Here is a 13,753-nt window from a genome sequence, read left to right on the forward strand (position 1 = left end):
GAGCCTCCTCCCTGCACACACCATCCTGGGGAAGGATGCACCAGTCTTTGGGGCCTGCCAGGGATAAAGAGATGCAGCCTCTCTCCAGCCCCAGGACGCCCTGAAGATGTGACCAGGGTGGGAGGAGGGTGATGGGGCACAGGATGAGGGGTGGCAGCAGGTCTGTGCCCTCCCCAGGGGACCCGGAGCTCCTCCCCACTAGGGACATCTCAGCTGGTCCAGGGCACAGGGTGCTGCTTTGGGGGTGTCACAGCGCCCGTCAATCAATTTCTTGCTCATTATCTGGGGGGAAAAAAATAGAAGAAATAAAAATTGGCAAAGACATTAAAAAAGAATAATAAACCACAGGTCCAAATTAACGAGTTAATTTGATCACCAGCAGCTCCCAGCTCTCCCTGCCCTGGAAAATGGGGATCACCCAGCAATCCTCCCCGCTCCCAGGGCTGATGCCAGCCCCAGGCAAATACAACCAGGCACATGTAGGTGTGTTTTTATCCCTCCATCCATCCTCCTGGCTAGAAAACTCCCCGCAGCCAGCAAACCCTAGGAGATGTTACTATTCAAGCTTCGTTTCTGCTGAAAAAGTGCTCAAGGAGCAAGCAGGGGATGTCTCGCACATGAGGTTAAGCAAACAGGCTGCATCGGGGATGAAAAGCCAAGGGGCTGGGAAGCTGAGCATGGTCTGTGGCAGCTTGCAAGGGGTACATAAGGGCAGAGAGGAGTTAAAAAAAGAGGAAAAGCAGAGCTGGTTGATGCTTCACTAAAGGTGTGAAGGGGAAGGGAGAAAGCCATCAGCTGCATCACTCCATTGCTGCTGGGAGATACAAGTGACAGCCAGAGCAAGTGCAGCCCAAATTGGAATGGAAAAGGGTGCTAGGAAATAATTTATCTGGGAAAATTTGATTGAAAACTGGGAGAAGAGAAAAAAAAAAAAAGGGAAAAAAATGGAGGAAAAAAAAACAAAAAAGGATGATGGATGATGGAGATACAATAGATGCTTTACAGTATATCTGAGCATCATCTCCAGTGTGCTTAGCAAGAAACATTCATCACAAGCCAGACTGCAGTCTTAAGGCAAACACACTCACCGTCTTTGCTCTCTGCACTCTTCAGCGGCTGCAGGGCTGCAAAAAGCAAAACAACATGTGGTCAGACCCCATCGTGTGGGATGGGGGGTGCTTGCAAGGGAATGCCTCCCCAGAGAAAACAGCTAAGAGCTCCATTTTGGGGAACGCACCCCAATAATTGCACCCACCAATTTCCATCACAAACCAACACCCAGTCTCTAAATCTCCCTGGCAGCAAAGGAGCCAGCATCCCAAGCAGGCTTGCTCCTGCGCCAGCAGATAAAAGCAATCACCGGGCATATAATTAACCCATTTGATGACAGCAGAGCACGAGTGCTTTTTTATTAAGAGATAGGGTGGCTTATCAGGGAGCTGCCAGCCTGAGGGGGTGCATCGAAGAGCATGTGAGCATGGCACGGGGCTGAGCACCGATGGAGGGTGCAAAGGACACCGGGGTGTTTGCTTGCATAGGGGACAGCGTCACGAGCACATGCTATAGTGCACTCACGGATATAATAAGCAAGCATCATGTACCCACCTGTCTTGGGTTCTTCCCCCTCCTCATCCTGCTCTGCCGTCCCTGCAAAAGAGCAAGCTGGAGCACGCGAAGCATCTGCTGGGCTTCACCCTAGCGCCCACCCTGAACTCCACTTACCTGGGCAGCCAGGTTTGGTGGCTGCCCCTTGGATCACCGCCATCCCCAGCAGCTCAGAGCCACCCATGATCACCACATACCCTGGGCTCTGCTCAGGAGCAGGCGCTGCTGAGCCATTGGTGATGCTTGAGGAGGTGACTGGTACCCACCCGCACCCAGCACTCTCTCCAGCACCCCACGGGGGGTACTTCCCCCAGCACAAGGCTGTGCTGGGGTGGCACATCCCCTACAAGAAAGCAGAAAACCCCACAGCTCTGGGTGATGCAGTGCAGCCGCTTGCCTCCCTATTTATAGCACAGCCGCCATCTGGAGTGGCATTCGGAGAGCGGCTTAGCAGGGAGACCATGGATCCCCTGTAACCTCCAGGACACCCCATCAGCACCAAGAGATGAGCATCCCCTTCTCCCTCTCGCAGCACCCACTGGGCTGCCAGGCTGCCACCCCATCTGGGAGCCTGGGAGCTTTGCACTCCATGTATAGGACCTGCTGCGATGCTATTCTTGACCAGAAAGACCAGCAAAAATTGCTGCTCCTGCCTCCTGTGGCTGCCAGCCTCACGGGCAGGGTCCCTGCCCAGTTTCTGGCTGACCAAGAGCCACAGCAAGAGGTTATTGCTAAGGGCGTGCAGCTATCAGTGCAAAACGTTGCAGGCTGGGAGCTGTGTCTTGATGCTAAAGGACTGAGGTCAGCTGGCCTGGGGCCACAGCTGAGCGTCACGGCACTGCAAATCCCTTGGCCAAGGAGAAAACACTCTGTTACAGAGGGGAAAAAAAGAAATAAGTATGTATTTTTTTATTTATAGCTCCTGCAGACAATTCCCTAGGATCTGCCAGGGAAAAACCCTCAGTCCCCACCACTGGGGACACCAAACAGCCAGGCATCGTGGTGGCATCGGCACCAATGTCCTCCCCAGCAGAGAGAGGAGGAGCAAAGTGGGAGCCCCCAGGGAAGAAGTCTGCAGGTCCCAGCCCCACAGCACTATGCTGGCAGGGAAAGGCTTTGGCAGAGTGAGCACCTCAGGAGTCAGTGAGAGAAAACAAATGGGGAACGCTAGCAAAGCTGCTTCTGCAGCCATTTTCAGAGCATGGCAGCTTTTTTAAAGCAACAAAGCCCCCCCTTTTTGTGCAAACACCTCTCCATAATAAATACAGTTTAAAAAAAAACCAAAAAACCACCAACCCAAACAGGATAAGGATGCAGAAAACATAGAGCATCTCTCTCGTACTATTTCCAAGTGTCAAAGCGCTTGGCATTTCCACAGTGGCAAGTGTTAGAGGCACCTTCTCAGAGGAGATGCTCCATGCATACCCAGTGTGGGTACCAGACATGCAGAAGATGCTCAGAGCGCGAAGGTGGAAGGGCGAGACATGCTGGGTTGGAGGAAAACCAGGTGTATGTTTGAAAGACCTGCCTGGAGCTAAGCATGCAGCCAGCACGGGCTCTCCAGTATGGATCTGCTGGTGGCTGCCAACCCCAGCAGCTCAGAGCATCCCTTCATTCTTTAAAAGATGCCACCACCAAGGCAAACCTGTGCCTGTTAAAATTTGCCCTGGCTCCCCGAGTCTATCACCCTCTACCCATCCATCACCCCCTGCAAACCCCATCCTTTTTGGGGGGATACCCGCCACATTACCTGCATTTTCCTCCTCTTCCTCACAGCTCTGGCGGATTTTCTTCTGGCACACGTATGCCAGGACGGCAAGCAGCCCCACGACGCAGATGGCGAGTCCCACTGTCACCCAGAGAGCCACGGCAGGGAAGGCAAGGTGTTGGCCTTGCAGGGCAAGGGAGAGAAGAGAAATACTGCCATGGTGAGCACCGCTACCTGACCAGGGGGACACATGCCTGATATTTGGGACCCCACAGTGGCAGGGGCACATCCCCATGGACGGAGTTGGTGGCACAGGGGGTGTCTTTGGAAGTAAAACTATTGGTGCGTCTAATTATGGCCTCCCCCAGCAGGTCTGGATCTGGCCAGGGAAGCAGCAGGTTGAGTCACTCCCTAAAATACTCTGTTAACCTTTAAATAATTGCACTAATAAATTCAAATGGCAGGCTGACCCTTCACTTGCTAAGCTCAAGAGAAGCATTAGATGATGCTGCCCCGAATCTGTCTCCCCTCTCATCTCACACCACGGGTCCAGGAAGCTTGGGGACACCTTCCCCAGGGTCTGGGATGGCCTGGCAAGGACCACCAGGACTTGGGGATTATCTCCTGAAGTGCTGGGAATCTGATTTTTCCCCGTAATATTGCTCCATCTTCAAATAAAGTCTTATCCCAAACCCTGACCCTCCAAAAACATCACCCCAAGGCTGACCATTTGCTCATGCGCTTGGGAGCCCATGCAAACGCCACCCCTCTGCCCCCAGCCAGCAGCATCCATGCAAGTTTTCCTGCAAGAGTTTGGTGCATTGAGCCAAAAAGTTCATGCTCCACCAGGGACCCACCTTCCCAATCCAGTAAGTGCTGTAAATGCTAATTAATGCTACCAGGGAGTGCACAAGGTTATAAAGAGCTCCAGGAGGGAAGCAGGAGGAGCTCGAAGTGAAGCCACAAGGCTCAACGCGCTTGATGAACTCCTCCAGCCTCTATTTATGAAGTAGGATCATTGCAGCTGGGATGGAGAACCCCCAGTTGAGAGCATCCCATGGCCATGTGCTAAGGAGAAGACAACTACTGTGCCCTGCGCTTGCTTTCTGGGGTGGTTTAGACTTGGACAGGGCAGCTAGCAAAGCTAGCGACTAAGAACTAGGGACACTGGTTCTAGCTGGGATGCTAGATGGGGTGACAGGGGAGGGCAGCACAGCCTCAAGTCACCCTTATGGATGCATGGGGAGAGAGGTAGAGTGCGGATATGGGGTAGCAACCCCCAGGGTGGCTCTGGGCCACAGTAGGGATCCCGGTGGCACCACCATCACCTTCTTGAGACAGAGCCCATCCCTTCCTTCCCCCAGTTTTGGCCCTCGCTGGCTCACCCGTGATGGTGACAGAGGCTTGGGTCTCCTGCTGCAGCACTGGGTTTCGCACCAGGCAGGAGTAAGTGCTGCTGGGCTCCACCAGCACCTGGAGGATGCTGTGCACATCAAAGAGACCTTCCTCGTTGGCCACCTGGGATGTGGTGACATTTTCTGTGATGTTGCTGCCCCGGCTGTCCTGCCAGAGGACGCTGGCCTCAGGGTAGCCACGGGAAGCATGGCAAGTCACAGCCGCCAGATCTCCTGGCTTCAAGTCCTTGTTGGGCTCCAGGTTCATATTGGGCTTGGAGTAGGGAGCTGCAAGGAAGAGGACATCCAGCATGAGGTGATGGAGAAGACCAAAGGATCAGGATCTGGAGCAACCCAGTGAGGCTGGGCAAGCCCCAGAACAGACTCTTCCAGCTGATAACACCAACCAGCTGAAGCCTCCCCAGCTTTGGTTCATTTATGGCCACACTTCCAGGTGGCCTCTCAACTGAAAGCCTCTGCATCATGGCAGGGAAGGGACTGCACCCCCCACCAGCAATATTCTGGGGAGATGCAGCTGGTCAGTCTCTAACAGAGAGCTGAATTCTTGGGGAGACCACAGCAAGGGTGGAGAGAGAAAGAGGCTCCACGAAGGACCAAAGCATGATGAAGAACCCATCTCTTTGAGGCATACATGTTAAGACACCCCAACTCTCCATCTCTCACCTGCCACCTGCAATGTCACAGCCGCGCTGCTGTAGTCCCGGACCCGGACAAAGCAGGTGAAGCTGCCCTCATCTGAGATCTCCACGCGCCGCAGGAGCAGCGAGACATTGCCCTGGGACAGCTGGTCATAGAAGAGGGCCGTACGGTTGGCATAGCCCCCGCCCTGGTCTGCCAGCTGGTCCCGGCCACCAGAGAAGCTGTGGACCAAGCGCTTGGTATCTGTCAGCTGCCAGATTAGGCTCAGGTCGTCAAGGCTGAAGTTGGCCTCGGGGGAGAAGGAGCAGTGCAGGGTAGCATCTCGGCCAAAAAGAGCCACCACAGGCTCATCCGGGACCTGGATCTCCATGGCACCTGTGGGAAGGTGGCAAGGGCAAAAGCATGTGCTGATGAGACCCTGCAGAAGCACCTCCTTCATTCTCCTCCAGATAACATCAAAGCAAATCAAGGGATGCCCACGGGAAGGACCCAAGGGCAGATGGCATCTCATGACCCTCCCCAGCACCAGCCCCCAGCCAAGCCCACACTGCTGGCAGGGAGACAGCCCCACATCCAGCGCCAAACCTGGAGCACCACTGCCCTCATCTGCCAGCTGTGGCCACGGGCACCCAAACCTGCATGCCCCCAGGACACGCAGCCCAGTTTCTCCCCACGAGGAGAGGAGGTCGGTGCGTGACGACAGTGGGGACACAGTCCCACGTCCCCAGGACAAGCCAGCTCCAGGCAGCACCATGGCCAGGCTGGCAGGCACTAGATGGCACCAGTGCTCCAGCGTGATGCCAACTGGCATGCCATGGCATAATGCCAAGTGCATCCCAGTGCCATGGTGCAATACCAACCACATCACCCAGCCACAGTGGGATGCCAACCCTGCCATTGCATCAGGGCTCAATGCCAATCATGCCAGGGCTGCCAGACCCTCCACACTCAGAGCTGGTCCTAGGGTCCCCATTGGCAGCAAGCAGCAACATCCCCCAAAGCAGACCCAGGGCACCATCAGCACTTCATTCACCAATTCCCCCAACCCCAAAATGGGGAGGAAAAGGGGGAAAAAATCTCGCCTCAGACCAAGGATTTGCTTTCTATTCTGACCTCAACACCATTGCAGAACACAGCAAAGCCGTTACCCACAGCAAATACCTCCCTGGGGACGAGGACAGCAACGAGACATTAAACTCTAAGCAACAGCCCAAGCGAGGAGGATGAGGAGCTGCAGGAAGGAGCTGGGCTGGAGGAGACTGGCCAGGGGCCGCAGACAGGCAGACAGGCAGGAGAAGGCTGCTCAGGCAGCCTGCCTGGCTCTTGGCAGACTCGAGAGCGTCACGTCTCCCTCCAGCTAATAATAAATGCCAGTGGGTTTTAGGAACATCACTCAGCCTGGCCGGAACCGTTGCTGGCTGCTGAGCATCATGAAAGGATTCAGTCCCAACATCTCTCCCAGGTTGAGGTGCTGCAACCTGGGGGGCCAGAAGCTGCAGCACATGGGGACAGACCCAGGTAAGTAAGAAACCTTCAGGATTTGGTCCTCCCGTGGCTCCACCATTCAGCTATAGCACGCTGGAGGCGGTGTCCCCTGCTATAAGGGTGGCCCACATGCACCAGAAGCCATCGCACCCATGGTGGGATGGCCTGGGCAGCTTGGAGGACCACGAAACCAGGAGAAACACCTTGTGCACGCTGCCACCAGGAACCACAGGTCAAAGGCAGCTTTGTCAGGATCAATGTGGCATTCGGGATCTCCTTTGGTATGGTGACACACAGACCACACCAACCCCAAGCCCCCGCCAGCCCCACTCACCTGCCAGCCTGAGCACCAGTGCTCCCAGGGCAAACAGCAGGCAGAGCATCCTTGCCGCAAGCAAAGCCTGGGTAAGAAAGCAGAAGCGAGGGCGTCCTTCTCACAGGGAGTCCTCTCTCACAACAAGCACCCTGAGCTGGGGAAAAATAGAAGAAAACACTGAGATGGTGCTGGGGACCAGTGGCAGAGAGCAAGAGAGGGCAGGAAACTAGCATCAGGAAGGGGATCCCATGCCAGCCATCCTCTCCAGCTGCCACACGGCAACCAGAGCACCCACCTCGTGGTAAAATGCAGGAGGGGGCTTGCCTCCTGCCTGGCACCAGCCAAGGGACTGGTGCATCCCCTGCATCGGGGAGATGACAGACCCAGAGGCAGCTCTTGTGCTGGAGGTGCTGGCCAGTGCCCAGGGGAAGCCACGTGAGCCTCTTCCCCTCCTCACTGCTTCTCCTCCCCTTTTGTTTCTCTCTTTCCCAGCTTTTCCCTGCAGCGTTGGGCTGTTACATCTCTGTCCTCCAAGAGGAGACAATTTGCTCCTGGTGTCCAAAATGGCTAAAAACCAAACGTAAGAGGTTTGCAGATTCCTGGCTCTGCCAGAGGCTCAAGGGCTGTGAGGTTCATCCCCACTTGTGGCAGGAACAACTCTGGCACGAGGTGGCCCCAAAAATTGGGGAAGGAAACCACAGCACCTCGGAGCTGGATGTGGGGAGAGGTCAGGGCAAGCTGCCCAGCACTGCTGGCTAGCATTGCTTGCTTCCCGAGCATCCCTCCCTAGCCGTGCCAAGAGCTTGCTGGCCCCACATGACCCACGTTCCTCCCTTGTAGCGTAAATGAACCCCAGATATCACAGCCAGTGTCACTGCTGCCATGTCCCGCCCCAGCACATCCCAGAGCCCCGCTGCTCCGCCCGAAGCCTTTAGTGCCGACGGTTTTCAGTGCAATAGCCGTATTTGCAAGAAATCGGTGTCACAGCACTGGTTTCCTGGGGTGCAGTGGGAACAACTTCGGCCACTGGCGCCTTCCTCCTTAAACCCCATTTAATCAGGGAAATGGCAGCCCCGAAGCTCTGCTCCACTCAGCCCAGCTCCCACGGGTGGGAAACTGAGGCACGGTGGGGTGGGGAAACTGAGGCACGGCTCTGCCGCAAGCACGCTGGAGGAGCATCTCCTCTCCTTCCCTCCCTAGCACAAGGCTCCTTTGGGGAAAACAGATTATCCAGCTTTTTTTCTTAAACCATATCCCCAACTCTTTCCTTTTCCCAAGCAGAGAAGCCCGGAGCCAGCCCCATGCCAAATCCCAGGCAGCCAGGAAGGGAGAGAGCCACAGTGGGAGAGGGTGACAGGGAATCTCTCAGCTGCCCAGGCAAGGGAAACTGTGACTCATCTCCTTCACGCTTGCCCTTGGAGCTCTTCCCTTTTCCTTGTGGTGTTAAAATAAATTACATTTTATAGGTCTCATGACCTACAAGTCCTGACAGACTGTCTCAGAGGTGTCACAGGAAGGGGACACCCATGTCCCCAACCCTCCTTCTGCAGTTGGGAGTCTTTTGGTGGGTGTCTCGCTTTTCCGTGACTCAGTTTCCCCATTGCTGAGGTGTGAGCCTGGCCGAAGGATTGGCTCTGTCCCAGACCTGAGCTTTCTTTTCATGTTGGGATATAAGGAACCCCACAAACATGTCCCTTGGAAGAGGGACGTGCTCCTGCATGGCAAGCCAGGATGGCTGAACCCTCCAGAAACCCAAGGAATAATTAAATCCCCTGTTGCAGCGGGATGCCAGGGACCATACGTCACCCATTCCCCATTTCATATGTACTACCATGCAGCCAAAACGCTGCTTTTTTATAATACCCAGATTCTGAGCTGCGAAATTATCACCCTGAGATGGGTGGAGGTGTAAAAAAAAAAAACATCTGCTGGTCCTGAGACAAGAAGTCCTCACCCCCAGTCCAGGTCAGTCCCCACTTTGCTCCTCTTCTGCCCGGAATTTCTGGCAGACAAGAGCCTGGCTCTGCTCTAGACTATTTTTAGTCCCCACTTAACCTCTCGGTGCACAGCAGAAGCTCCCCACTTGCAAAGCGGGACCCCGCAGGGATGGGGGACACGGCAAAGGAGGGGTGGAAAGATGGGGCGCAACCCCCAAATCTCAGGCAGGGATTTGGGGTGCAATATTTGGCGGTAGAGAGGAAGGGATGGGTTATCCTTTTGCTCATCCCCAGGAAAAGGGGAACAATCACTTCCTCGCAGAGCTCGGGTTTTTTGTCCCACACGTGTGGTGGCTTTTAGCTTTATACATTTAACATGGCATTTTACACCGGATGGATTCATAAGCATCCAGGGATGCTGCCGTTCCTGCATCCGCACGGGAAACGGTGGGGACACCGCCTGTCCCCCGAGCGTTCCCCGCACCCCCCAGCAGCAAGAGGAGGGGACCCCCGACACCCCCCTCCCAATACCCACACGACCTCCCCGAGACCCTCCCCGCCCGGCACCGGCTCTGCCCGGCTGCTCCATGTCGCCCCGGGCGGGGTACGGCTCGGGGGGAGCCTCATTCATTTCGCCCTCCCGGAACAACGCCCGGGCTTCCGAGCCCCGTCCCGCGGCGGGGGAGGAACGGGAGCGGCGGCTCGTCCCGCCGGGCGCTGCAGCGCGGCCCCGCTCCCCGGCTGGCACCCCCCGAGAGCCCCGGGCCCCGCTCCCCGCCACGTCCCCAGCGCCTCCGCCGCCCCCGCCGGGCCGGGCGCGGGCACTTACCGGGAAGGCGGCGCGGGACGGGCGGGAGCGCGCGCTCCGCCGCGGGCGGGCCGGTCTCGGGGCGGCGGCCCCGGTCCTGATTGGCTGCGGCCGCTTCCTGCCGGGGTCCCGCCGGCGGCGGCGGCGGCGGAGGAGGAGGGGCCGCGGCGCGCCGGGGCCCTGCGGGGTCGGCGGGGATTGGGGTGCACGGAGCTGGGGGGTCGGGGAGCACCGAGACAGGGCATTAGGGTACACGGAGCTGAGGGATTGGGGTGCATGGGGCCAGTGGATGGGGAAGCACCGAGCCAGGGGGTTGAGGTGCACAGGTCTGGGAGATTGGGGAGCACCAAGGCAAGGCGGGTTGGGGTGCATGGGGCTGGAGAGTTGGGGAGCACCGAGCCAGAGGATTGGGGAGCACCAAGCCAGGGTATTGGGGTGCACGGAGCGGAAGGATTGGAGAGCACCGAGCCAGGGAGATTGGGGTGCATGGGGCATTGGGGTGCACAGAGCTGGGGGACTAGGACACACCAATCCAGAGGGCTGGGGTGCACGGAACCAGAAATGTTGTTGGGGTATGCAGAGCCCAGGGGGCTCGGGTGTACAAAGCCAGGGTGTGAAACCCTCAAAGCTGGGAACTGCAGATATGCAGACCCAGGGGACTGGGGTGCACTGAGCTGTGGGATTGGGGTGCATGGAGCCAGGGATCTTGAAGACCTCAGAGCAGGGGGACTGGGTGCATGGAGCCAGGGGATTGCAGCACTCATACCTGGGGGCCTTGGGGTGCACAGAACTGGGGCTTTGGAGTTCTCAAATTTGGGGGACTGGAGTGCACAGAGCCAGGCCATGGTGAGGCAGGAGGGCTGAGCCATCTCTTTGAGGGAGAACAAAAGTCAGCTGGAGTTCCCTCTGCAGAGAGGCAGGCCACTTCCCGGGGAAAAACCTGGCTAATAATTGACTCACACCAGCTGCCCAGAGGCACCAACAGCCCCCCACCGTGCTCAGTGGAAGACGCTGCTCGGGGCTGGGTGGGGACCCCCAAATAGTTGGGAGCTGCGGTGCTGGAAGGGGACACCCACAAGGGTCCCGCATCTAGAAGAGCAGGACCTCAGATGCACAAGGCATCAGGGCAGCCTTCTTCCTGCGTCAACCACGCAAAGAGACCACAGTTTCCTTGGCAAATCCATCTCACCACCTTTTGGAGTTTGCTTTTCTAGGGGGGCAGCCTGGCTGGGCTCCAGAGGGACACAACCATCGCTCCCACAACCCATCGGGTTGCTTTTGGCCAGGGCAGGGCCGCGGTGCTGAGCTTCCTCCCACGCTCCCGCACACAATGTCTCCTTTTATACAGCCTCGGGCAGGCGGGCACCCAGCGCAGCTCCACCACACGCACGGAGGGGGAGAGGAAGGGGGGCGGGATACGCATCGGGATTGAAACCAGGGAAGGGAGCACAGCAGGAAAGGAGGAAGAGGAGGAGGAGGAGCAGGAGGAGGAGCAGGGCACTGGGAGGGAGCTGGTCTCTTTGCAAGAGTGATTTTTCAACAGCACACACGACAGATGTTTCCCTAAAGGAAGCAGCTTCTTATTTTTAACCTGTTTTTCACAGAGGGCCCCTCAACACCAGCAGCTCTTGCCATGTCCCCGAGGCTCTGGTGGCTGCAGTCCGTGCCCTGGAACCAGGTGCCCGCGTGGGAAGTTTGGGTCTTTCATTGTTCCGGAGCAAAGGAAGCTCCTCACCCTTTTGATTACAGAGGAAAGCTGGAACAACCAAACCTGGAGAGCTTAAAATTAAAAGGCAAATAAAAATAACCTGAAACATGCTACATTTAAAACAATTTGATTTTTTTTCCCATTGCAGGCAAGGAAGGATTTACAGTGACAGAGCTGGTAATAAGGCTCCACATCTTGACCCAGGCACTGTGGGTGACAGCAGCAAGAACAAGAAAGGATGAAGCCAATATACTTCAAAAGCCTGCAACTAAATCAGGAGCCCTATGCTCCATTCGCAGATGTGCCCTGCAATCAAGAAGATTTCTCTTTCTGTGCCCAGCCTGGCGTGGGTAGTGCTGGATGCGCAGAGCGGCTGTGTGATCCCAGCTCATGCTGGCTCTGGCTGTGGAGCTCCTGCAGACCAGACATGAGCCATGTCAACCCTGTTGGCACATTGTCCCTATCCTTTTTTGGGGCTGATGGATAAGATCCAACTATCAGCCCCCAATGCTGCATCAGGGAAACTGGGGTAGGTTGCAGGGACCTTCTGCATGAGAAGATTCCCTCTCCCAGGAGCAATGGGTCCATGGGCATCTCCAGCATCAAAGCTCAGCAACCCAAAAATGCAGGTGGAACCCAAGGGTTTCACAAAGACCTTCCCTGCCCCTCCCCCCCCCCCCAAAAAAAAAAAAAAAAAAGGCAACACAAACTCCCAGCACTGCCCAGGGCAGTTCTTCACACCATCACATCTTCATCACTTTGTCCCTTCTCCCAACACTTCACACAATAAAAGCAGCATCATGTCTTTAATATCTTAGCTGTGAGTGCAACTCCGCTCCTGTTAGGCTTTGAAGATACAAAGTGAGCATCTGAGCACCAGGAGCTTTCTTAGTGTTAAATACAAACACACACACACAAAAAAAAAGTAGAAACTAAGGAGCTTGGGAACAAAGGCAGATTTTTCAACATCAAAACTGGCTAAAAATTAAAATCCATGCTGCTTGCAAGCCTGCTCATAATTAACAATGAAAGGGTTTCTGGGGAGGAATTTGAATAGTAGATGTTCTCCATCCCAAATTATTATTTTTGACTAATTTTCCTTCTTCAAACCCTGCAGTACCCAAGGTATGTGCATAGTAATGAAGCTGACAAAAAAAAAAAAGTAGGCAAAGAAAAGGGCTGCAATTTGCAAGTTTAATTTCATGCTCAGCCAGAATTTGATCAAGGAGAAGAGGGATAGCCAGAGAGGATGGATGAAGGTGCCGGGTCAAATCCAGAGCCTCCCAACAAGGTGTCCACAGCTTGCAGGTCAGCTGAGTGCATCCCAGTGAGGCTTGCATGGCTGCTTCTCCTTCCCATCAACATCATGGAAATACTGCACAGCATCAGCAGTTTCCAGCTGCTAAAGATGTAGAAATCAAATATGCAATGCCCCGGAGGGTCTCCTGCATTTCCTTCCAGCACAGGCCATCTGGCACACATCATCTTCATGATCAATTGAGTACAAGGCAGGGGGGTGGAGGGTAAATCCCACCTTGGCTGTGTGCAGATTTCCATTCCCCAAAAGCTGCCAAGATCATCCATTTTGGAGCACCTCGGAACCAAACATCAGCCAGATCCATGTGATGGTAACTGTGTTATCTCTATGGGTGAGTGGCTCCAGCTACTGCACTGCAGAATCCTTGGACATATGGAAAATGGCTCTGCAGCCTCAAATGAGCACAAGGAACATCACAGTGGCAAAAAGCAAATGATGTGGAAGAGCAGGAATGTGGTTTTGAGGCTGCTTTGAACTAAGAGGCAGAGCAGTGAGCCAGTCCCAGGAGCAGACACACACCACGATGCTAACCTGGATCTCCCAAACCTTTTTTTGATGAGGTTGCATTTGGATAACCTCAATCTCGCTCACTCAGGAGAAACAGAGCTGAAGCACTTTGTATGTGGCTATCCTGAGATGCAGGGGGTCAGGGCTGGGGACAGCAAGTGACTCGCCACCGGCTGAGTACAGATGCTTTAGGTCTGTGTGTGTGGCAGGAGGCTGCTTTGGAGAGAGCTCAGTGTTTTTGCAGCACACAAGGGTCATTCATAAGCAGAGAGCCCGGAAATGGACTCCAGATGGACAACTACTGGAG

At 55.5% G+C, this 13,753-nt stretch overlaps 1 protein-coding gene across 1 annotated transcript; it reads right to left on the bottom strand.

The window, feature by feature from the left end:
- Positions 1-259: 259 nt before the first annotated feature.
- On the bottom strand, positions 260-7,235 carry CD276 (CD276 molecule). The gene is made up of 7 exons (XM_009489125.1): positions 7,187-7,235; positions 5,392-5,742; positions 4,699-4,995; positions 3,356-3,496; positions 1,606-1,647; positions 1,089-1,124; positions 260-282 (listed from the first exon to the last, which is right to left on the bottom strand). Exons 1-7 carry the CDS (start codon positions 7,233-7,235, stop codon positions 260-262), a joined length of 939 nt encoding a protein of 312 aa, XP_009487400.1.
- Positions 7,236-13,753: the final 6,518 nt, after the last annotated feature.

Source organism: Pelecanus crispus, chromosome 7, assembly GCF_030463565.1.
Source record: "Pelecanus crispus isolate bPelCri1 chromosome 7, bPelCri1.pri, whole genome shotgun sequence".
Classification (NCBI taxonomy): Eukaryota; Metazoa; Chordata; class Aves; order Pelecaniformes; family Pelecanidae; genus Pelecanus; species Pelecanus crispus.